The sequence below is a fragment of the Rhipicephalus sanguineus genome, chromosome 4 (genome assembly GCF_013339695.2).
Source record: "Rhipicephalus sanguineus isolate Rsan-2018 chromosome 4, BIME_Rsan_1.4, whole genome shotgun sequence".
NCBI lineage: Eukaryota > Metazoa > Arthropoda > Arachnida > Ixodida > Ixodidae > Rhipicephalus > Rhipicephalus sanguineus.
Window position 1 is genome coordinate 24,624,123 of NC_051179.1, and position 25,991 is coordinate 24,650,113.

At 43.9% G+C, this 25,991-nt stretch overlaps 1 protein-coding gene across 2 annotated transcripts; it reads right to left on the reverse strand.

The window, feature by feature from the left end:
- On the reverse strand, positions 1 to 22,100 carry LOC119389629 (phosphatidylserine decarboxylase proenzyme, mitochondrial). 2 transcript variants are annotated; one of them, XM_037656983.2, is made up of 7 exons: positions 21,845 to 22,100; positions 11,322 to 11,521; positions 10,473 to 10,709; positions 9,440 to 9,577; positions 8,157 to 8,298; positions 6,773 to 6,933; positions 1 to 4,890 (listed from the first exon to the last, which is right to left on the reverse strand). In XM_037656983.2, the coding sequence occupies exons 1-7, from the start codon at positions 22,032 to 22,034 to the stop codon at positions 4,630 to 4,632; spliced, it is 1,329 nt and encodes a 442-aa protein (XP_037512911.1). In that variant the 5' UTR covers positions 22,035 to 22,100; the 3' UTR covers positions 1 to 4,629. The 2 variants fall into 2 exon arrangements, with proteins under 2 accessions (XP_037512911.1, XP_037512912.2); XM_037656984.2 differs by lacking the exon at positions 21,845 to 22,100 and adding an exon at positions 19,457 to 19,606.
- Between the last annotated feature and the right edge of the window lie 3,891 nt (positions 22,101 to 25,991).

Here is a 25,991-nt window from a genome sequence, read left to right on the forward strand (position 1 = left end):
TTATATTTTTAAAAAACAGCACTTTATTAAAATGCTACTAAAACACTGCGTAGAAACTGGTCTGCTTGCAACAGCAGCCTCAGGTCTCGCTGGGCACAACCGCCTCAGCACCAGAAAGACATTCGCAGACATGTGACGTACAAGCAATACTGTGTACAATGATTGGAGACGCTCTCCGAGTTTCACAACATCACACAGAAACATCTTGACCATGACAAATGTAAAACAGTGGCTACACATGTATAGAAAACAAAGAGGCACTTCATAGCATGTTCATTTGCTGCCCCTAAAAAACACAGAGGCATCGTCCATTAGCACAGGAACTCTTAGCAACTGCTGACTACAAGTCACTGAGATTTTGCGTGACACAAAATGCAATGAGACAAGCATTCAGGAAGGGCCGGCGCACATGGTAAAACTTCTGAGATTTAAAGTTTACCGTGTGTACATGAAAGTGGCATGGCCGCCGATCACTTTCGAGTGTGGTACATCTTGACATTTTGGCTCCAAACACTAACTTCCACACCGGGTGCATGGTAGACACTTGATACAAAAGTCGGACGAATGCATTCACAAGGGTCTAATAATATTTAAAAAAAAATACTGCCCCGCAGCAATTATTTTTCACCGTGCATAGCTACATCAAAAGCACTGGCACTCTTTGTCTACTTTTTATAATGTACAATCATCGCAACGTCTAAATAAAACGGAGAACTGGTTTTGTTGTGCACCTCTCGAAAACACAGTGATCTTTTTCGGAGCACACCAACAGAAGCAATGGGCTAGCAAACAGAACAAATGCCTTCTTCATTTTTGACAAATGCGCACCTATCCTTAAATTATTTTAAAATGCCCTTCAAGAAAGCAAACTTAACATGTCCTACTCCACAAGTCATCTTGAGATTCTCGCAGGATAGCCTGTGAAGAAATCACGCACCCCTGGAGCACACGATTTGACGAACTGCATTACAGCGAAACTCGCAAAACGACGTCAGCGCTTTAACAAATGCAACGCAGCAACCACAGACGAACCTAAGCCTAACAATCACAATACCAACATTCCAACAAAAAGACTGGCTGACTTTCTCTTTTGGCTCACAGTCACAAATTGAATACAAAATGCTACGATGATGACAACAAACAGGAAGTTGATATGCTTTGGCTTTGACTGGTCTCAAACCACAACAAAAATGAAACCTGTCTATCTTTTTTTCTAAGCTGGTTTGGTCTTACTGCTTCCAACGTTGTAACACAAGGTACAAGCCCGATGCGAAATACCTCCACTGTGTTCTTGAACGATTGTGCCACTGAACATGCTGCTTTGATTTTTCAGGCCGAACTGCACATATGCCATTAGACTGAAGTTGTAATCAGCACGTTTCAGTAACATTCCTCGGCGATTCCTGCAGCGAGCATACACTTAAAAAACAGCCTTCTACCCTGTAACGCCTTTGAGTAGACACCGAAAGTGCCCAATCATGAGGTTAGAGTTTGGGAATATTCCAGAAGTCTTAGTGAAGCACTGCGAGGGCTTGTGCCTAGTTTCCATACTGATCTACACTTTATGCATTCAAAATGTTTAAGAATACAAGAGCTAGCACTCCTTTCTCTGTTCAATCAATAAGGTCATAAAAGATATCAGTCTTGCTCCCAAAAAACAGATTTCTCGAAACACTTGCACGGCAGACATAGCTCTAATGAGAAAAACAAATTGCCACCGGAATGAACCACTGAAACGTAACCTAGAGCAGCAACAAAGAGTCGTAACAGCCAGTAAGCACAGAGAGTTTTGAAGAACTATGGCAAATACACAATGCATATTTTAGGCTTTGCATGTAAAAATGACAAGCTAAAACGAAAAAAAAAAAAAGATCTAAAGGATAACTGATAAAGAAAAAATTAAACAGCATTAACAACAAACAACTACATAATTGTGCACATCGATAGCAAGCTGAATATAAGCTCATGACTGAGTGGTATCTTTGATTTTTTTCATGGTGATTGGAAGTGCAAATGATTGTATTGTAACAGCTTTTGCTCAAAAGCTGTCAGTTTAAATGTGAAACTGCTCATTTTATGTGGCGAAAAAATTATGAGGAAGCAGAAATCTGCCCATGGTGGTATTCTGCTACAATTGGATGAACAACATTTCCTTTCACGAATTGCGTATGATAAGCCATAATGAAAAAGCAATGTCAGTTCTTAAAAAAAGAAAGAACAGTTTTAAAGCTGCACAAACATGCATTGGTTAAATCATTGGCAACCACCTACCGCCAGCAGGTTCCATCTTACAAAAAGTTAAGTCAATCGTTTGAGTAGAAACAGCTGCTACAGGAGATAAAATCACGGAAGGTTGCATGAGAGTGTAGACAAGTGGCCCAAAAATGTAAACATGATGTGACAGTACAAGACAACTGCATTTACACGTATCAACCCGAAAAATAGCGAACCATGGTAAGGTGGTACGGACCACGATAGTGCAATGCAACTGCCGTTTTAGTCACGTGCTCGCAGCAGTTCATTTGCACCAATTTGCGCATAAATTCAGGTTCAATGACTTTTTCAGCCACCCGTCTACCACCACATATGCCACTGGTGGACACTTAACATTTCTGTATTTTTTAGATGTGCTCACTCTCCTCTTGATGATACTATGGTGCTGTCAATGTCCAATACTATCGCTGAGTGTCACATACTACTGTTATGATGACATTTGAGATGTGGAAGCTGAGGAGAGGGACTATAAAGATGCCTTTTGCACATCCTCCCTATCACAAAGAGAGAGAGAGAAAGTGCAGAAAAAGTCACAGATTTAGCAGTCTAAGTTAAAAATAAAACTATGAACAAATTTGCAGTTTGGAAAGCTTAACAGTAGTTGCTGCACATTACGTACAATACAAAGATAGTATGCATCACCCAAGCAAAAGTGAACAAAACTATACAACAAAAAGCACACAATGAAAGAGAAAGTGCCTTAATACATGTTAAGAAAAAAAAAAGGAGCGCCTGAACACTTCAGTGCAGCCAGCAGGTTCAGACGTAACACTAGTATATCACAGACAGTTAAGAGATTGTCCCTTCTACTGTCATTTCGTTTAAACGATCTAGCGAAACGGAAAAAAAAAAAAGGATTATAGTGAGGGATCTATGGAAAGCGTTATCAAAAGCCTTGATATCACGCTCGTGTGCGTGTCATACCCCATGGATAGCTTGAGTTCAGTGTTGTGTAAGATGAGTGACAAACTGGCAATCTCAAACAGCTGTACCTGCTACACAATTCAAAGAAAACTGAACTCTATAAACTCCTTGGCACTAACAACGAACCTTCCATTGGCAGCATCAGCAGGAGACTGTAACTGGGAAAGTTCTTTCGTGGAATGCTAGCCGAAAGAGTGTCGCAGCATGCAAAGCACGTCGACTGAACCGGGTTGTATGCTATATGAGCAATCGTGCTGAAGAAATGTTAATTTTCTATTTCCAAATATCGTATAAATATGATAAAACCAAGCCAAGAGGCAATCTTTACACTTCACTATATCTTTTATGAGTCATTCTGCTTTGCGATGTGAGCAGGGTAGACTGTATAACTAACATCACATACCTACACTTTGATGATTCAGTTTTCAACTTCCAAATACGATGCTTAAACAGTGACCCTTTTACGGTGCAACTGTAATCGTTGTTCCGATATGTATAGGCAGGTTTCACACAAAAAGAAAAGAAAAAAAAAAGCTTTCTAGGTTAACAGCCACAAGTTCTTTCATGGTCCTAACACGTCCACAACATGCAACATAATTTGAACAGTAAAACGGCACAATCATTTTTTACACATGCTCCAAGGCCATTCAATTTAACACAGAAATAGATGGGTCCACTTAACTTCGTCGGTCCTCGAAGAGTGAACAAAATATACTAAGGCAAGCCTACATCATGACTGACATTTGAAGCGAGACCCTTGTAGATTTCTATAGTACCGAGTACAATATCGTTTAAACCTTGCAATCATAATTTACCGAGAACACTGTACATCGACAACATCATTTAGCATCATTAATACATCTCGTGGTGTTTACAATTTCAACACCTAATTTGCGTATCTTCCGGGCAAGTGTTGAGGAACCCTGGGTACATAATATGACAGCGTTCTGCGTGGTCAACGCAATGGAAACAGTGCGCACGTGATCGTTCGTGCACAAATAAAGCGATCAAGGAAATGAATAGAAGGCTGCGCTTTGCCAAAAACATAATTGCACTTATCTCAATCGCACTTTCTTCCTATACGAAAGAAAAATATCAGTGACACAGACAGTGCAAACGACACCACCAAATGCTACATTGACACGTAGTTCTAGTAGTCCCGGTGCAGCATATAAAGTAGTTGCACACAAGATGGGCATTCACAAACCTCCTCGCACCACTCCGTGCACAACTGGTGCAACAATGGGGCGACGCTGGCTCTGCACCGGTGAGAATAGCAAAAATAACATCGCACCACCTCTGTGGACTTTTCAGGCAACCTTGCGAAGATTGCAGCGTGCCTGCCGCAATCTCCCACTGTGAGACGGAATTCAATGATGAAGAGTGTTGAAGAAAGAAAAAAAAAACAACGAAGTTGCGAACGCTGCGTCCTCACGTCCTCCGTGCTTCTTGGCAGCTGCTGTTGCTGGACTGTCGGCAGATAAGCTCCCCGTACTTGATGCGCTGGCCTTCCTTGAGCTCAAGCGAGAAGTCCCGCGGTGCCTCAAAGATAAGCACAATGGTGGATCCCAGATTGAACTCGCCGAAGGGGTCGCCCTTCTCGACGTGGATGCCCTCGGAGTTGTGGTTGGACTGGAAGCACTGGTCGTTGAAGTTGTGCTTCTTGTACTTCCGTCGGTTGGTCACGAGGTTCTGTCAAAGGCCAGCGGAAAAATGAAGAATGCAAATGTGTGGAAACTCAGAAACAAGGCAGAGAGATAAAAAATGCGCCAGGAAATTGCTAACATGTAGCTATATATAAAACATAGCACAGCAGGGATTAAGGGATTTCAGAAGAGTTCGAGACCTTTATTAGGAGTATGAAAACAGCTAGTCTGGATTAAGAAAATATATAGCTGCAATTAACAGCAGCGTGTACAAAACTTATAGAAATATGGAGAGGAGCAATTCTGAAATTTGAGTGTGCTTTCTGTTAGCCTAAAGAAGGAGTTCCTAGCAACTCCCATCAATGTTTTTCCTGTTTTAGTAACCATTCTGGCAGTTGGAAGCCCCACACTTTGACTGCCACGAAACAAAGCTGCTTCATAATTGTAGCCTCAAGGTTCTTGAGGCTATCGGATATCGATCTATTACAGTATAGACCGCTTATAACGTAAGTCGCCGGAGTCGCGAATATCCGCACTATAAGCGGTACCGCACTATAACCAAAACAACCTTCTACAAAGGCTGCACTTGCGGAAAACGTGTTGAGCATGTAGCCTCGCGTGTCCGATAATCGACATATGCGATTTGGGGCGCTTACAACCACTTAAATCTCCGAATGTTCAAAAATTAACCGCCAAAGACCCGCATTGCCAACGAAATGAACACGGGGGGAAAAAGCAAACAAAACAAAGTGCCATCGCGGAAATTCGCAGACTATGTTTCAGGCCACCTCGAGGTATGCGCATTACACAGAAACCATGTCGAATCGCGACCGAAATTTCACATGCTGAGCGGTACCGATCGTTCGATTTCACGGGCGCGCACGCGATGTCCAAGACATTGCAATCGAATCCGGAACCACCATTCGAGAGTTGCATGTGCCAACCATGCCCTCGTTTTCATTAATGATATGATTCTCTTCCCTTCAAGTGCAGCCATCGCAAAAAGTCTCGTTGATTCCGCACCAAACCGCAACTTTCATCGCCCGCGACCGCTACCGAAAAGCAACCAACACTGATTAGGCCTAGCGTGCGGTTCAGCATGTTGTCGTGGGAAGTTTCTCCAAGACAACATGAAGATCGGACGTCGAAAAGATCGCACTCAAGCACTAACCCAAGAACAGCGCGCATGATACGAAGTTTGTGCGGTTTATGTTCGCGGCTGGGAGATCAACGGCGACAAAAGCCCGCCAAGCTCGTTTAAGTCCGCGCACTGGCAGAAAAGGCGAAAGCTCGCGTCATGAAGCCGCAAAATTTTTCAACTTGCGGACGAGGTAGCAAACGCGATATCTGTAGCAAGTGTGATAACGACGATGCTTTTCCCGACAAGAAAATTTAAAGCGCACTTGATGAGGACGCCATCGTACGTTCCACGCGTAACGCGCTGCCGGCAAGCGGCCGCGGAGCCTTGCCGCCGCCGGTGCAAAGGCTACTCCGTCGCCTAGGCAACCACCATCCTTCCCCACTCGGCGAGCCCGCACAGCGCTGCCGCGGTCTTTTTCCTCCCTCCGCCCCTCGTTCGTTCACTGTGCGTGCCCTCGCCCTTTGTAACGACCTCGTCGCTCCCTCCCCAGCGGCGTACCTCCTTTGAGAACCGCACTCGCTACCGCGTTTGTCAGAAATATTTTCTCGCAACCGCATTATAAACGGTATTTCATCTTGGGGGACTGCATAATAAGCGGTATGCGTATACATGCGGTTCTATGGGAGGGTAAACGGGAGTCGAAAAAGACCGCATTATAACCAGTCCTGCACTATATGCGGTTACGTTATAAGTGGTCTGCACTGAATAAGGGTGTCTCGACAAGTTGTCAGAACCTAATAGTAACAGCATTATATCTCATGTTGTGCAAGGTTAGGCGCCAACTCACATTATCGAAGTAAACCTTGATGGAACCAACGTTGGTAGCCCCAACAGCAGTCATACTGAAGAATCCATGTCGCCACCGACCCATATAGACTACACGCTCATTCATATTGAACAAGCCAGCTATCCAGCTGACTACGCCTGGTCGCACACTCAGAAGGGTGCCTGCAACATAACAAAGGAAAAATGAAAATTCTGAAAAAACGGCAGGCCTGTGCAGAATACAGAGGACAGTCCAGCATACGCCGGAGGAGTAGGAGGAGGACGACGAGAAAAGTTTATTTAGCATCATCTACATACAGCTGAGCTTCAGCATGCTGGAGGAGCGGTCTTCACAGAGCCCGTTTTAAACTGTCTTAGGGCATGAGGTACGCACTACACCATAAATCATCATTTTGCAAAGTAGCGAGGCACCCACTACGGCCTAAATCACTATTTTGCGAAGCAGCGAGGCAATATGCACATCTACAATGCTGTACACTTTGTCGGTGCTGTAGCTGATGATAACAATGACGGAGTAAATTAAGGCTGAGCACTTGGTAATGGGTGGCACGACTGAAATCACCCACTCGTACAAGTGGACTCTTAACTAAGTGAAACACTTAACAACTTAATAAGCAACAGCTTAAGTGAAAACGCTAAAAGATAGACTTGCTTTGGTTGGGTGCTTGGTAGCGTGCGACTCATGCCACACATCCCACTGAGCCCAGCGCAGTATAGCTATATCACATGCAAGTCTTAGAGTTCAGAAAACATGAGAAAAAAAAAAAGTATCAGTGCCCATTTGTGCTTGGAAAACTACAATTTCGTGCGCTGTAACAATAAAAAAAGCAAGAGCACTCATGCCCACAAAAGTTTCTAGATTAAGCAAAAAATAAAAAAGAAACAGTCCCCAAAATGCAATTTTCTCTCAGACCAACTTAGCAAGTGAATTAATACACCGCTGATGGAGTATTTTGCAGTAATACTGCATCCCCCTAGAAGGTGTTTTATTTGCAATAATGACATCTTTGGTCATCGAAAGAATTGCACACACGAGGGTTGACCTTGTTCCACAATATTCTTGACTACCTAAAGGAATTTTCCTTGACAATCCAGTGTCACGTGCTGTGCTGTTAGGAATGCTATGGTGCTTCCAATAAAAAAAACTTCCAACACGAGAATTACAGCAGTTATTGCTGCAAAACAAGATAAGCCTCAAAAGCCGAGTAGAAAACCCAAGAGTGAAGTAATTTGCACCCCGCAAGGTGTATTTTGGGTGTAAATTACACAATATGCAATTTGCACCTTAAAGAGTGTCAGTACAGTATGCCTCAGGAGTTTCAAGGGTGCTTTTGAGAGTATGAGCACCCATATGTGGTAATTAGGCAGGTGGGTGATCAACAAACCTGGAAAATGCCTCCGGTGCTGCACTTCCCACTGCACGGGGGAGTGAAAACGGTGATAGTCGCCAGGGGCCAGGTACACCACGCAGTGATACAAATCTGTGTCCTTTTGCTGGAGAAGTTTCTTGTGATACTCCTCCTCACCCTGAACGAAAGAAGGGGAATTTTAAGGGCTCGTTTTTCTTTGTTAGACTAATGAGAACAAACAAACAATCAAGCCAAGGAAGGCATAGGGAGTGTTATTTCTAGTAATTATAATATAACTGTGAAGAAAGTACAGTGGACGAAAAGACAATATGCCACCGGCAAGGACTGAACCTGCAACCTTCGAATAACGCGTCCGATACTCTACCAATTGAACTATGGCAGCAGCCATTTTCCTGTTCACTTTGTAGGGTATATCTGTGCATTTAAACCTGGGAGTGTTGGTCAGCGCCACTCGTAGCCATGATGGTGAGCGTGGAACACTCTTTTTCTGCTTGCTGGCGTCAAGTGCTACGTGACGTGACTCACCCTGTGGCATAAGTAAAAACACCATCCTCACTTGATTTCATTTCTGCAAAAAAGATATCTTCAATGATTGTCACCAATGCACTCATAATGGAGTACTACATGACATAGCTTCTGTAGAATGCTAGCTATGCAAATGAGCCGCACATATTCAAAGCAGAAGCAGGACTCAGCCAGACATCAAAGACATAAGACGAAATACTCTGGTTGGAATTAATTGTTTTGGGAAGGCATGACATTTATTCAAACTTGTTCTGAGAGGGCAATACGCTCAGGGAGACTCCGGTTCATTTGATCACACTGCTTGGCATACACCTGAATTTGGCAGGGAGCTATGCCACCCAATTTTCGCATTCGGAACTGTTGCAACTGATCAGTTCAGCGTTCACACATTGACGCAGCAGACCTCCTTTAAGATGAACACAAAAGGACCTCAGAATTAAAGATCTTTTTTTTTTTTTTTGAGACAGATAAACTCAGCAAAAGTGAGAAACCAAAGGTTTTCAAACAAGTGGTCCAGTTTAGCAAAAAAAGGTCTGCCTACACAGTCTGGTGTGGTTGAACAGTAAATTACAATAGAGAGAAGTATACTTGACGATACTGAACAAATATACTAGACAAAAAATTCCAAAAGAAGCATCGGAAAAAACTACTGCCTCTTTTGCTGTCAGTCTCTTGGCTTTGCGTGGCGTTACCAAACATTGAGCCCCCATCTGTTCCCCCATTCCTCTTGTTCACAGTATGACCACAGATCAGAATGAGATAGCAGCACTTACATTAGTGTGTAGACAGTGCGGATCCCAGGGATGAGGCCCAAGGAACCTTGGTAGTGAGTAGGTGATGCCTTTCACCTGCTCTGCAAAACCTTTCTCTATGCGACCGAAATGTAGAACAGTGCCATCTGCTGGGCTAACCTGGAAACAATCATAGCCGTGCAATGTATTGAGAAAAGAGTGACCATATGCAGTCTACTAACTATGCGCATGATCTAAAAGTAGAAAATACTTAATCACATGAGAGAAAGCTTGACTTAAATAAAATCTTGCTCATACCTATACATCAACGGCTACGGTCCTGTGAAGCTGCACAGGTCTCCATGTGTGAGAATTATAAGCGTGATTCAAATGTAAATCGGCTGTGTGACTGACATCACTAACTTTTACATCATAACATTTCTGTTGTCAACTGTCTTCTCGAGAGAGTGATCTGTATGAAAGTGGGCTGGCATTAGTCAATGCATAATGAATTTTTTTCACTCAGCTCTAACCCCACTGATGTTTCTGTCTACATTGTGGGTGCAGGTACCTTTGTACAGCCCAAATACTTTGACTAAAATTTGTATATAAGCTTAGAAATATTTTCATGTGAGCTTATAATAACCTAAATTAGTTCCACGTCATTTTTCTACACTTGGCTGTGTTGAAAAAGTAAAGAGAGGGTCTAGCATGAAGGCGCTCCTTTACATTTTCATTTTTTCACAATATACTATGAACTCTTCCTTGGAAGACAGAAACATGTGGTAAAAGAAACGTTATTTTCCAAATCAGAGATGGTGACACATTGACATGTTTGTGCTATTACAAGTTACGCGCGAGGTCAAAATTAGTTTTTTTTCTCTTGGTTAAGCATCCTATTCAGATTTGGTAACTGAATCACAAAATTGCGACAACCGACTCAAAGGGTTAAGGAAAGCTCAGACTTTCAATTTCAGGAGTTGCATATTTTTTTTTTTCTTGCCTCATGAAAATAAGCATGCAACAACTTCAATATGCATGAAAAACATTTCAGCATGCACAAGTGCCGACATACCACGCAGTCGCCTGGGCAGAGAGGTCTAAGACCCGGCTTGAGTGAGCGTCGGAAGAACTCCCCCAGATTTCGATACTGCCGCAGGTCTTCGACTTCAGCCTCGTGCACGTCGCACCTGAAGGCCCACGCAAAGAGGCCCAGCACTGGTGCACGCAGCCACACAGGCAGCTCTATGTCATTGGCCCAGCCCCACCACCGAGAGGCCATGCGCAGGGGCAGCATCCGGTAGACTGATACCTGCAGAACAACAGCACGCAAGGAAAGAAAAAGATCATTGCAAATAAACTGAATTTTTTTGTACCATCGCAGTTCAAGCTACCATTGTGCCTTTAGCTCAACGTACAGTTTCTCAGTACTGGGTATGGGCAGGCTGTGTACAATGCTGAACACATCTAGACACGATTAAAAAGCGCTACTTACTTCTGCATGACCCTGTGAACACTATAACATATGCATACAAGACCTCTCCTCACCCCTTAATCTCATCATTTGAATTTAAATATTATTTGCAAAATAGGTTAATACATGAGAAATATCTGGATCCTTGGCATCAAGCTGGTTTGGATACATACATAAAAATTTACTGAGATATACATGTACAAAATAGCAATTTAAACAGTTTCTTATTTGTTTTTTTATGCAGGTATCTAATGCACTTTAATTAAATTTAAAACATTAATACAAGCCTTTGCAATAGTGTTTCAGTTTAACAGGAACATGTTTACTTTGTTTTACTGCGACTGGAAGATTGCTCCACAAAGTGCAGTGAACACTAGACAATGTTAACTACCTTGCTGCCCCATTTACGCACGGTTCTGACAAAAGATTCAAACATGAAACTGGACGCACTTTGAGGCCAGAGGTGACGGGCTGTGGACTGCTGTCGTCGCCTGCTTGACTGCTACGTAGGCTCCTGAAGTAGGCCAGGCAGCAGGCAACACCAAGCCCCAATGGAATGGGCATCCACCGCAGGCTTCGCAGGTACCGGCTCGCACCCACTGGTGAAGTGCTTTTCTCCCAGGTCGGTCGCGGCGACGACTCACCTCCATCTGCCCAAACAGATAGTACCATGCTTACCGTCCATCGTCAGTACAAATGATGACAGGCAAGTAAGAAAAGACAAAATGTTTAAATATATGCTAACAGTATAAGCATCTATTTAAGTGCTTAAATAGATGCACATACTGTTAGCTATTATGCACTGGTTTAAATGGGATAAAATGATGAAAGGAGAGAGCAGCAGATTGATAACATTATAATACCTGGGGTTTTAAATGCCAGAACCGTGACATTATTGGGCACGAGGACATACCGTGGCGCCGCCATGCGGAGGCATCCCTGTGACGTGCAAGGTTTGATTGCTCTGCCAGCCCTCTCCCACTCAGCCCGCAGCCACTTTCGCGACTCCCTTATTATTATTCTCATTGCACTTCACTTTGAAGAAATCAGTAAAATACTGCAGTGGATTCATCACTGATCATACAGAGTGCTAAATACCTGCTCTGAAAAAATGGTACGCTCCTCATAATACCTTAGACAACGCCCTGACTGCCGACGTCGTCTGCTATGGCCGCCTACATGGAAGCCACGGGGGCCGAGCGCGCTGCTTTTGTAGAAGGTTACAAACCATCTTGTGTCGAATTGAAGCATCAAATGGGCTTTAGCGCGTGCTTGCGTCTAATACACATATTTTTGCTCCAAGAAATGCGTGCAACCATGTAACTTCATTCATTGTATGTTAGCATATAAAAACGGGCCACGGCTGACACAACAAGCATGCGCACATTTACATTACTGTTTAGCACACATACCTCTGTGAAGCACGGCGCAAGGGGATTCTCCGACCTGTTGCTCCTTATTGCGCAAATTTTCTACAGTTGTCCCATTGCCATCGTGCCACATAGGGATGCTAATTTTTCGATGATTGACTCAGTTGTCCAGCTTCTACAAAGGGGTCAATCGCGATCGAAAAATACGGTCCCGATAGGGCTCGATTGCGATAAAAAATGCGTCGTGCCAGCCGGCCGTATTACTGTGGGCACCTGAAGGAGCATGCTGTAAGGTGTGGATTACTGTGGTCTAAATGGCAATGTTATGTTTCAGCTAAAATAACAGCGTCCAGCCTTTAGAGCTTCACTGATAAGCAATATGACACTTCGCTGCTGCTGTTAGAAGGTGAATCAGTGGTCACATGAGGACAATTAAAATGGACACCCGAAGGGGGGGTGGTACCCAGACTGGGGTGGAAGTTTCATCTGCGAGACAGGTAACTTTCAGCAAAGATTCAAGCAGCACATGTATGATGTAAGAAAGAAGGTTCAATCGAACAGCAATGGCCAAGCACGCAGCAGCAACTGGCCACGAAATACTGGAATAGGGCAAGAATAACGGAGAGAGAAGATAACTGGACTTCTCGGCTTAATCTTGAATCTCTGACAATCCGGACAACGGCGCACACGCTTAAACGTAATGACGGTAACTTTCCACACGTGTACGCATGTTGCTATGTCATATTTTAAAACATACATAACCGGACTGTTTGCGCATTCATTTATCGTTGTGAACAAGGCTCCCGTGCGGGAGCAGAAACGTCTCGCTTTCATGTGAACACTCGTCGTCTGTGTCCATTTTAAGTTTTTAACCCCATGGGTTAGAAATAACAATAAAAAAAATTCACAGCATATCCACGGGTGAATGATGAAGAGCTTGGGCGAAGCTCCTGAAGCAATCATGGTTACACCGTGAAATCTTCAGTGGTTTCGCCCAGCAGTAATCAAAGCGATAGCCCAGTACATCATCAAAGACGTGACAAGCACTGCATATATATTTATACAAGAAATTTTATTATTCGTAAGTGGTAGCTAGACATGGCTTCCGTTCCCCCTTCATTATAATGGCTTTATGGTCGGTGAAGTGATGGATCGGTGATGGGTCGTAGTGGGATGTTTGCAAAGACAAAGTAGTGGGCAGTTTGCAAAGGTGGCTTCCGTTCCCCCTTCATTATAACGGCTTTATGGTCGGTGAAGTAATCGATCGGTGATGGATCGTAGTGGGATGTTTGCAAAGACGAAGTGGGCAGTTTGCAAAGGATCGGTGATGGGTCGTAGTGGGATGTTTGCAAAGACGAAGTAATGGGCAGTTTGCAAAGGTGGTTACGCCGGACAACGGAGACGTGACAAGGTTAGACTAAGAGGAGCTTCGCCCCTAAAAGACAGGTGACAGCAGCATCATGCTCTCGCAAAGCAGGGTATAGGTGAAAGCTCACGCCTGGTTCCTTCGCATACGTATAGCGCACCGTGGCACGGAGCAGAAAAGTACCAGGCCGCCGGTAACTTTCACTGCACTTTGCCGGATTGTGTAGCCTCTGGGGTTCCGTAGACATAAAGTGAGAGCAAAACAATGCTGTTCAAAAGAGAAAACGCCACAAAATTGTGGTTAAAAGCGATGCATTAAACCGTCCGCTTCCCTTCGCTAGAGCGAGGTGAGATCACGTGATCCAACCCTGCACGTCACAGCGATTGCAGCGCCCGCGTCTCCACTCCGGAAAATTTCGATGATCTGGTGTTCTTTAACGTGCGCTGACAACATGCAGTAGACGGGCCTCTAGCATTTCACCTTCATCGAAATGCGACCGCTACAGCCGGGATTGAACCCTCGACTTCCAGGTCTGCAGTTGAGCACCGTAACCATTGTACCACCAAGGTGGACAGAAGCAGATTGATAGAGAACTTGCCGTAGGCATACGTGAATCAGGGTTGCCACTGACTTTCGAGTAAATGTCGCCAAACTACGAGCAAAAAGTCGCCAAAAGTCGCCATTTTTTTACAAATTTCGCCAAACAAGTTGCCATTCTAGATATGTGCGTCATACCTAGTAATAAAAATTTCCTCTCACGTATAGCCCCGTAGATTACAGTACCATCCAAGACCCTTGAATTATATTGACGTTTCTCAATGACAGTCGTATGGCCCGCATTACCATGGGAGTGCATGCTGCTGCTTCTCCGACTAGCCGCAAGATGTGCGTGGTGGAGCAAGGGTGAATGAATGAAACACTCACAATATCCTTCCATCCCTGTCCGCTCGTTTCAAAGGTAGAAGTGTGGTAAACATTGGGCGAAAACTGTGAAAGCATTGTTTGTAGCCAGCTTTACGCGAACATTATGAATTAAAAGGATTAAAAGATTTATTGAAGGTAAGATGACAGAATTCTTACAGGAACCGATCACTACTCAGTCTTACACCTTTTCAGTGTGAACTAATATGATAAAGGACGTCACCGGCCCTTTCTTATAGTCCCTTATATCTACACGCGTCAATCCGATGCGTTATTAATGAACAGGTAGGCAATGTAAAATGTTATACAGCAATTGTTTTCATTGCACACGCTCACCGAGAGCAGTGGAAAATGCCTGAATAAATAATTTTTTATTGCACAAACAGCCGCGTACCCGCCTCTCTTCGCTATTCCAAAACAGTCTTTACCAGCTGAATTGGGGGTACTGCAACAGTAAATAAGTCGCCGAGCTATTCAGAACATTTGGAGCTTTGACGGAACAAATGGTTGGAACCTTCAGCCCCTTCAGAAGCGAAACTTTAGAGAAGCTTAAAGCGCCGAAAGCTATTAACTTATAGTCAAACACTGCCCCCTCGCGGTTTACATTTTCCTAGAATGTCTCTGGGGGACGTTGCCGTATCTCCTACCTCTAGATGAATTGAGGAGATACGCATGAGTTACAGGACAGACATACGGAATGACGCGTAATGTGCACATTCTACTCTTGGGTCTAAAACCAACAAAAATACACATAATGTTGCCGCTCATTCGTTGGGAAGACACTGAGCTTACGATGCATAACTCAGTGGAGACCTAAGCCGAAAATCGCCAAAAATCGCCAAAAATTCGCCATGTTGCCATTCATAATTTTAGGTCGCCACGGGCCCCTCAAATTCGCCAATTTGGCGAAAAGTAGCCACCATTGGCAACCCTGACGTGAATACAGCAAGTCAGTTCAGCAGAATCCCACAAGTTGAAGGAGAGTTATGAAAGGGGAAATTGACAACCACCCATTTTCAATAATAATAATAATAATAATAATAATAATAATAATAATAATAATAATAATAATAATAATAATAATAATAATAATAATAATTGCTGGGGGTTTAAATGCCAAAACCACGGCATGATTATGAGGCATGTCATAGTGGGGGGCTCCGATTTAAATTTGACTGCCCGGCGTTCTTTAACATGCATTTAAATTTAAATACTCAGGTGCTCTTGCATTTCGCACCCATAGAAATGCGGCCACCGTGGCTGGGAATAGAACCTGTGTCCTCAAGCTTGGCAGCACATCACCTTACCAGCTAAGTTACCACGGTGGGTCACCCGTTTGTAGCACAAAGCCACAATATGGATTTCTCAGAAAGAACAGCTCCTTAGTTGACGCAAAATTTATTCCTGTCTGGGGTTTGAACCTGGGACCAGCGCCTTTCTGGTACAGACACTCTTCAAAGCATACATTAAGACCGGTTGTAGGGACCCGCTTAACCACTCTCGTAATGCTCACTTGTGTAACAATAAGTTTCGAAAGGCAGCGGCAAAAACCCCACCTCTCCTCGTCTTTCCTTTCTTGCTAATTTATATGTCTGTGCAGTTTTGCTTAAACAATGGCTATCCTCAACGGCAGTGCTGTTGAGCACTACCAGAGTTAACAAGGAACTTCAAGCACCAAACTGGTCAAGGTCATATTTGACTTAGTCCATAGATAAAACATGGTAGCACCATTAATTTACAAATTTTTGCACATATAAAAAAAAAGTAAACTTATCACACGTAACGAAACACAAGAAACACATAGGACACTTTTTCTCGGACCATTTTACAGCACTGAGGTATAGAAATAATTAGCGTTCACTGCTAAATTAGGGTAAACTGTGGGAAAATGTATTATTTTGGCTAATTATGAAGTATGAAACTCCATTCATTTTCACACACAGGATAAAAAAAAAGGAAAGCTATACCGAAGCTACCACTAGTTTGACAGTCGTAGCCCCCTATTATGGCATTAAAAGTACCTAAACCTTGCTAACAACCTAAATGTCGCTGTGTGCAATAGCGTTTTCATGTTTCCAGCAACCACAAAGCTTAAGAAAGGCAGTACACAGTGATGACGTATATGCCTTAACCAATGAGTTCATTCAGTGGCATGATTTTATCTGACTCCTCGTGTGAACACTGCTTGCTATACTGTCTTGGTATGTGATCTCCGCAATAACAAGAGGAAATAATGAGATGACAAATGTGCATTAAAAGCAATTTTTTTTACAACTGTACCCCCTACTTATGACGGGTGTTCGAAACAAGACAGTCACTCAGGACTCAAATCCAGTGTAAGAGGAATACACATGCATGCCAACAGTGAACTCTCAGCAATTGAGTTCAATTTATGTAAGGTGTGTAAATACACTTCACTCAAGCATTCAACAGATAGGTACAATTAAATGAAGTTCTTGCAAACATGCTGCAAACATATAGCAAATATGGAAAAATCGATTCTAGATGCAGGAAAGATGCGTAACCCCAATGGTAATCCATGCGTAAAACACAACATGGTCACAAAGCATGAATCTAAGCCCATATTATTGCCAGGGAATTGATATTCTAGCAACATGTTTCTGACAAGGTGTACTGTTTCTGGTTTAATGTGAATTTTTGGGACGATTTTCAAGCACCGAATTTCACAAAATAGGACATACACTGCCACTGAACAGAACTTGACATAAAACACAAAAATTCTATTGACTAGAAAGTTTACTGTTAACAGCACGACATGCGTTGCAATTTGTTAAAGGGGTACTGACACAAAAATTCTGGCCTCGCGTTTTTTTGCTGCAATGTGTCGCTGGGGGCCTGTTAGTCATAACACGGCACATCATTTGCTGCAGCGCTGCAGATAATTAATTACAGGCTCCTCATTACCGATCAGTGTCAGTTTCGGTTTCTGAAACGAAAAGCTTCCGGGCGCACCAACCTCACCTAGCGGGTGCAGCGCTCGATCACGTCAGCACACAGAACTGTGACGCACTTCTGCGTGGTTTGCGAGCAGCCGCCGAGAAGTAGGCTGCCGGACCGAATGCGGCAAAAGAAATGGCTGCTATGAAGTCAACGTAACTTGTTGCAGCGAGGTCACGTGAGGGAAGTAGGGGGGTCACCGAGGGTCACCTTTGAAGGTGTCAATAGTGCGAGGGTGTCGATCGCTCACGTAAACTTCAAAATTCATTTAAAATACCTTCCAAGCTATATTCGCTGTTGATATTTTGCAGATGATATATGCATGTTCACGGGAATCGATCCCGCAGGCTATCTCAGCTGCGAAATTTTGTGTCTGTACCCCTGTACATTTCATCAGTTACCCAAGAAAACACAAGTCAAAACGTAGAAACCAACTGTTTGATATAATAAACAAAGCTCAGCCAACAAAAAACGAAAAGATTGCTTGCAACTATTTTGAATTAAAAAAGACAACGGGAGTCTGCCGGAATATCACGAGCGTGTGCCCTACGCATTTTCCCAGATAAAAATAGTGTACAATAAACATTTCTTGGGAGATGTGCAAAAAATAAGGTTTGATATCAGGGCCTATTCATTCTAGCGATAAACAGATACCACACTGAGCTCACAAATGTTGTGAAACAGCTTCCTGGAATTGTTTGGCGAATAGATATGACTTTTATAGACTGTGGCACAATGACGCCCATTATGCTTTTTTTCACATGCCATGTGCAAGGCTGCAGTTAGTTGAAATACAGTGTTAGTTGACTATATGAGGGGCTGCGGACTAGTGTAACCACCAATTGTCAGCTTTATTTCTGTCATCCTCAATCTTTGAAATTGTACACGGTAAAAACAAAGAGTCAATATGACTCGATTTAGTTCCTTTGAGTCCAAATCGCATGCATGGATGCACACACAAAGTTCTGTGTGTTAATCAACCAATGAAGAAACTGTCCTCTTGTTCTTTCTTTTGGCTTACATGTCCAATGCTTGTAAAGTAATGGCACGGCTTGTAACCAGTACAATGAACATTAGCTACAAGAAACTAAACAAAATAGAAGAAATGTCCACAGACTTTTGAGTCACAAAACAGTATATATGTGGACAAGCAATGTAATTCTTAATATCAATGAGATTTCTACCCTCAAGTAAAGAGTGCAGCAAAGTCAGCTCCCAATAAGCCTATCTAGACTTAGATCGCATGACTTGAGAGTGGGCAAGACAAGGCTTTTAATGTGAACCAGTATGAGATCAATACAACAGAGAAGCAAGACATATTATTGTTTGCGGATTACACAAATAATTGGCAAAGGTGATGTGAAATAACCATAATGCAAATATAGTTTAGTGTTTCCTTTAAAATTTACCCTAAAATATACAGTAGGCTCTCAGTAAACGGAAATCTCTTAAACAAAATTGCTGCTTAAATGGGAGAACTGCCTCTAATATGATTGGTCTGTACTTGCATTCTGTGCCCCTGTTCATCTCTCCGTAAATGGAACTCCTGTTTAATTAACAGAACATAATTTCCCAGTCTCTTCAGGTTCCATTGAATGAGAGTCTACTGTACTAAATTAATGGCATTACTGGATTTGCTGCAGTTGTAATTTCCATCGAATGAATGAAAACAGAGAGACAAATACAAAACACATAAGCACATGATCAATCTCATAATCAGGTGCAGTTCACCTGGAGTAGTTTTTGCGAGATAAAAATGCCGTTTCTCTTACACGACATTACGCCTGAACTATATTTATCCAGTGACTGTATTTAACTTCAGCAGCAAGGAAAGATAACAAACTGATGCCTACCAAGGAGAACCATGCTATGCTCTCTGACTACACCACGAAACTGTCCTGAAAGTAACACACCTAGCGACCAAGCAATAAAAGAAATTCTAAGACACTTCACAGACATGAATGAAGTACCTTGACTCAGTAGCAGTAGCAACCAGAGACCGACAGAGGTGCAGAGAAAAGACTGCTTTGCGGGAAGCCCGTAAACCATTCTGAATGACTGCTTCGATATCACCTGTCCCGTCACGGCTACGATGCGAAACAGTTCAACTAGGGCATGACCCAACAACATTGCTTTTGCGTGTAGTCCAACAAGCACAGTAGAAATCCAATCCACTAGAAGCTAAAGACACAAAACAAAACTGAAACAAGACTCTTCTCAGACTACCCTCACACAAACGCACCGCACTCGGCCAGAGCAGGGGGCAAAAGACCGGAGTCGCATGAGCGCGAGGCTGATAAAAGGACACCCTCCTCCCCGGCAGTCCCGAAAGCTGATGCCGGTGTCGCTCCCGTGCTGACAGCCCGTTATCAAAGCACTCCGATTGAGGCGTCATACAAAGATCACAGCACTGTCAACTGAGCATGGGGTGACAGCTTCTCTAAAGAATGGTCAGCAGCACTCATGCCCGGAGAGGACGAGGAGAAGGCTGGGTTGTCGACAGTGTTGTGACGACCGAGTTGCGCGGTGACGTTGTCACAGGAATGGGTGAACCGCACAACACTTGTCGTTCTTATCTTGGCTTCCCTTGACAAACACGGAAGGGTCACGTGATAACCCCCCCCCCCACTCACAATGCCGAAGGTGTGTATTATCAAGTTATGTGAACGCTGAAGATGTGTTTCTTTTGTTTTTTGTGGAAAGGGAGATACACTCAAACCTCCTTATAACAAAGTAGCATCTGCCACGAAAATAACTTCGTTATAACCGAAATTCGTAATAAACGTTTATTTGTAACACTGTAGATATGACAAGACTATTGTTCATTTACTTCGCTATAACCGATAATTCGTTATATCCATGTTCTTTATAACGAGGTTTGAGTGTACACCAATCTTTCAGTGAGAACTATAATAGGTTTACAAAGCCTTGAAACTGAGAAGAGATTCTTATTTTTATTCGACTGTCAAAATGTTGATAAAGGCAAGAGGTGTTCAATGTTGAAAGTGAGAGCCTGATCCTCTTGAGAAGCATAACTGAATAACAGGTAGGAACGGAAGTCAATGTTTTTGTATAAACTCCTGTCACTGCTCCGTCATATCAACGCATACGCCACAGGTGATAATGACAACTATGGTGTGAAAAATTGCTTTCCGAGTGTGCTCTGAAGTTTGCAGACGTGCGATACTCGAGAGAAACAACTGTCGGAAAGAGAAAAAGAAAGGACAGACTACACAATTCGTAATGCAGTTCTGATGTAATTGAAAAAAAAAAAAAAAAGCAGGAACAATATTGAATTAACAGAAAGCAATGGAAAACTAATGGAAAGCTCCCCGTATCTGGCACGTGCAATACTTCAGCTGAAGAGGCACAGCGGAACTGCACGATATCGAGGAGATTAGTATTTCTGCTAGGCTACGCACGTCGAACAAGCGCAACTCGATGCTTCTTATCTCTGACAGAGACTTATCTCTATGCAATTCTTGCCCTTATCCAAACAAGCAGCAATAAAGACCACAAACAAAGAGACAAGCTAGAACACCTTCGACGTATAATTACTTGCAGTATGGGTAGGTTACCAGCATTAACGTGAGCATTCCAATTTGTTCTTAGAAATTCACGCTTCATTCCAGTCTGCCAGTATAACTGTGTTCCATTACGAACGAAATAAAAGGAACATTTTTTTTTTTTGGAAGGGCTCGTTTATACGTTAGACACAACCAAATGAATTGAACAGACAATTTGGTCTGGGAAAGCATGCTAATTGCTGTCTTTAACTGCAGTGTACTAATTGTGATGTGAATTGAAATGAATTGAAGTGGATGAAAAATCCCCTTTCCATCGGTGGGATCTGAACCCAGAACCTTTGTCCACTTCAATTCGTTTCAGTTTATGTCACAATTAGTATGCTACAGTTAAAGACAACAATTAACGTCCTCTGTGCTTTCCCAGGCCTAACTGTCTTCATTTGGTTGTCTTCCATTGTTTCATTGAGTGATGCAGTACAACAGCCTTATACTAATGGCATACTCAGTGGTGACCAGCTTGCACAAATAAATAAGGTGAAGTCTCCCAGATTATCCTGGAGACTCCCCAGCACAACCCGGTTCTGTAGTTATAGCACACTAACTACAGTACAGGAAGTAAAGTGCGTTGTGGGGCTAGTTGGTATGACATTAGAACGATAAGGAACTGCGCGACTGACGGAAGTCACGGAACACAAGAAGAAGTAGTACACAGGACAAGCGCAGCTGCGCTTGTCCTGTGTACTACTTCTTCTTGTGTTCCGTTAGTCGCGCATTTCCTTACCGTTCTAATACAGTACAGGACTTCACGTAATGTGAGAGGGCACCACTCACGGCTTGCCATGTGCCTTGTGCGACCAGAGCAGTTGGGTAGGCTGGCGGACGGCAGCGCACACAGCCAAGGCGACGAGAAAAGGGGGGAAGCTGGGGCATGGCAGGCGTCCTTGTGGCGGCCTAACCAGGGGCCACCGCTGCGCTGGGTCGTTAGCAGCAGCAGCGGTAGGCTCTGGTGTGAGAGCCACATGCTTTCTGGATCACACACTCCCAGCCACAGGCACAGTCAGGCGGCTCTGCTGGGGCAAGAACATGAACAACAGCAAGGCAAGGAATCAGCAAAAAAAAAAAAAAAAAGCAATCCAGTGTCAAGCAAGGCCAGAGCATCTACTGTCAATACGAGAGTGTTAAGGCCAGGCATGATTTTCTGAAGCACTGTATGAAGTGGACTACAGCCACAATAAAATTACAGCGCTGGCTTGTACCCACGCCACGATAAAGCACCAGTGTTAGGACATTTTGCTGGCAGCACATATTATTGGCACATTCAATATAGGTGGTGTCCATGCAATGATTGTGGCATTAGTTTGGTATGTAATATGAAAAAAAAAAAGCCAAATACAGATAGAAAGTGATCCTAAGGAATCATAGTACATCAATAAACATCATGACATAACATTATTAACCCTCTTAACTGTTCTGATATTTTGAGAAGTTTTCTGCTTAAAATGGCTATTTTTTTTCACAGTTGGTATAGAATATCTATCTTCCAAAACAAAAAAAAGCAAGTTTTTGATGTTAAGAAAAAAAAAAAACAAGCACACAAAGTAACATTAGCTTAATCAAGTTTATTGTAAATTACGCATGGAAAAAAGGCCAACTACCTGCAAATAATTAGCCACAAGAAGAAAAACAAGAACAAGAATGCCTTTAAAAATTTTCAGAATATTGAGAATGGTTTCTTTATTCAGAAAAATTTAATCATTCTGACAACAACAAAAAGCTTTGTTGTCAAGTGGACGAGCTACACTGATCCAAAACAGTTTGAAGACAGTTCGGCAAAGAGAAGTTGTGCCCGTGCAAAACGGGGAAGGGGTTAAGCCTTGTAATCAGGCAACAGATGCAAATGGCACATATTGAACCCTTTCCTTAACAAGTGGCCAGGACAGAAGGGTGCCCCTAGTTGGCTTAACAAGCGTCAAGTCAATGGATGATTATGTTATAACTGCTGGCAGAAAGGAGGATTTTATTTGTAACATATTTACTAATGTTTTGGAAAATGTAAGCAGGACATCTCTGCTTGAAGGCCGCACTTCTAAACAGGCATTCATGAAGACGAATCCTTTCTTTTAAAAGGCTCGAACAACACACATGTTAAGCTTCTTTCCCTCAATCCTTTTTTTTTCTTTTTTTTATTCTTTGTGCTAGGATTTTCCCATTCCATATGCGTTTTACCCGACTAGCGTCAAAGTATTTAGTGACTCAGTTTCTACATAAAGCCCGACAAAGTGAGCTATCGATGCATCAACAAGGAACATTTGTGAGCGTTTTATCGGCCACCTTTTCGTTTTTTTAGAACTGTGAAAGGAAAGGGAGAAGGCGGGGATGTTAACTAGAAACGCACGTGGGGGAAGGGAAAAGGACAAGAGAAAGACGAGAGACACCTAATCCCTCTAAGGCAGGTTTCCCCGAACAGAAACACTGAAGCATTACTCCATAAACCACTAACGAGGCATTTCTCTTATGAGTGAATGCCCCTGTAAAGGTGCTATTTTAAACTAACATTCAGCGATGCAACCTTTCATACGACGTGTCAACAAATAAATTGGTGTTATGATATACCACTGAATGCACAATAAACAGTCTCGTGACCCCCAAATCACAAATGAACTTTCAACGACACTACCGAGGCCTGGGCTTGGACTGGCTATGTGCTTATTTTCCTGGTGCTTACTTTAAACGAAAGCACCCCCAATGTTTTTCTGGCTGCAGACTGTGGGCCTCAACAGCAACCTAAACACGGGCCTGTTTGCACGAGATGCGAGCGTACATGCTCGGTAAACTTGACGAGCGTGCCTCTAGAAAAAGGGAGACATTCAGACGCTACGCACACGCTGATTTGTGTATCCGACAGAAACGGCAACAACCACAACAAAAAAACAACTGCGCGAGCTGCCACGTCCTCGCTTCGTGCAGAGTTTACGCTTCTTGCATAACTGCTCACGCAATCCCATTTAAGCAGGCAACATGTGCAACGTGGTCTGATCCGGATTGCTGCTGACCTCTTTTGTTTTGTGGCCTTTTATTTCATGGCTGTTTGCACTCGCATGCTTCGCGGTAGCAGCTCCGTGCAGACGCGCTATTTTCGACCACTCGAAGGCAAGGAAATGGGGGAGGGGGGGGGGCTGTAGTGTTGTACCTGCCAATGTCTGAAGAAGTAGCAACGAAGCGGTCCGGGCTGGAGAGAAGGGGGGGGGGGGGGGTGGAGCGTGGGTAGCTTCAGGCTGGCGCAAGGGTGCCAATGATTTACGTCGCGCGCACGGGGCTGTGGTCACTTCTGACGTGGATCGATGCCCGGGGTTCAGTGCACCCGTCGCAAGTCGCGCACGTTAGCTCGCGCACGGTGGTAGGTCGCGATGGACCACGCGCACGGAATCCGGACGACACGACTACTCAAACCGATCCTGTCACGTGCTCTACGCGTGACCGTACTACACAGAGGAGAGAGGGTTTTACGCACGGCAACCTTGGTTTTAAGAAAGGGAAATTGACAACCACCCGTTTGTAACACACGTATTTCTCAGAAAGAAATGACCACGACGTGGCGGGGATCGAACCCGGGACCAATGCCTTTCCGGGGCGTTCGCTCTACCAGGAGCAAGAGACAGGACGCCGCGATCGTGAGAATTGTGTTAAAAAAAAGAAAGCAATAATTGCGACAAACGTTGCACCATCGCAGAATTTTTTTTTATAAACGAAATGAATATCGCGGTTAAATAACTCGTTTTATTCTTTCTTCAGAAAGCGAAACCGCGCGTCCGCTTCCCCGCAACGCGGCACGAAATAACCCCGTCGGCTTATTTGGACATCGGCCCATCGCTCAGCAACCGCTCGCGATTCCGAGGCCAGAAGACGCGCTGAAACGGAGCCCCATCGTACTCTCCATCAACGACTTAGAGCCGATCAAGGCCGGGTCTACCGCCCGCGTTTTAAGCCCCAAAATCGTTTCGAGCAGCAGCTAAGACAGAAACTGCCCGTTTCCTTCACTGCTCGCTCGTTTGTTTCACTTACTCGACTTTCTTTATCGAATCACGGAAGCGTGTCAGTGTAGCACACACGCGCTCGCCGCTGCTCTGCCGCACGGGGCGTCGAAGTCCGGCAGTCGGCGAACCGAACAAACAACAAGCAAACACAAAAAACGAGCAAACACAAGGCGTGCCGGATCGCTTCCACGTCGCCGCCAACGTGCTGCCGGCGGCAGCGACATCGAACGAGCAAGCAAAGCGGCACTCGTGGCGAGCGGTCGTGCGCAAAGTGGGCGGGAATAGATAGCGTGCGACGCGGCAAAGCCGCCTTCCCAGAAGTGGACGTGCCTGCTGTACGCCGAAAGCCGCTGGCGAAACTGCGCCAGTCTACGCGCGGTCAGCGGCTCCGACGCGCCCGGTCAGTGGCTTCCTGTGGATCACTGCTTCCGTGTCTGGCCATGAGTGAATGTAGTAATGCAATAAAATTAATAAATGTTGGGGTTTTACGTCTCGTAACTGCGATATGATTATAAGAGACGTCGTGATGGAGGGCTCCGGAAATTTCGACCACATGGTGTTCTTTAACGTGTGCCTAAATCTAAGCACACCGGCCCCCAGCATTTCGCCTCCACCTAAATGCGGCGGCCGCCGCCGTGATTCGATCCCGCGACCTTCGGGTCACTAGTCCAGCAACCATAATCACTAGACCTCAGTGGCGGGTATGAGTCAATGCAGTTATTTTTTTGAACTAAGGAAAACAACGGGTTACACCCTGTTCTGTAACGTGTAAGAAAAAAAAAAAAGGCACTTGACTCTTTTGCGAGCTCTGATATCCGAAAAGATCAAAATATACTTTTTTTACATAAAGTAAACACGCGTTACGGAACAGCGTGTAACCGTTTTTCCTCGCCTCACAAGAAAAATAATCACATTTACACCTGGCTTCGGAGTAGCCACGTTTT

Excerpts from the sequence above, each read along its gene's own strand:
- LOC119389629 (XM_037656983.2), bottom strand. The coding sequence starts at position 22,034 with ATGTGGCTCTCACACCAGAGCCTACCGCTGCTGCTGCTAACGACCCAG. Across the intron at positions 10,710-11,321 it reads CCGTCACCTCTGGCCTCAAA|GTATCAGTCTACCGGATGCT; the intron begins GTGCGTCCAGTT and ends GTTGTTCTGCAG. Across the intron at positions 4,891-6,772 it reads TCAAGGTTTACTTCGATAAT|AACCTCGTGACCAACCGACG; the intron begins GTGAGTTGGCGC and ends GGCCTTTGACAG.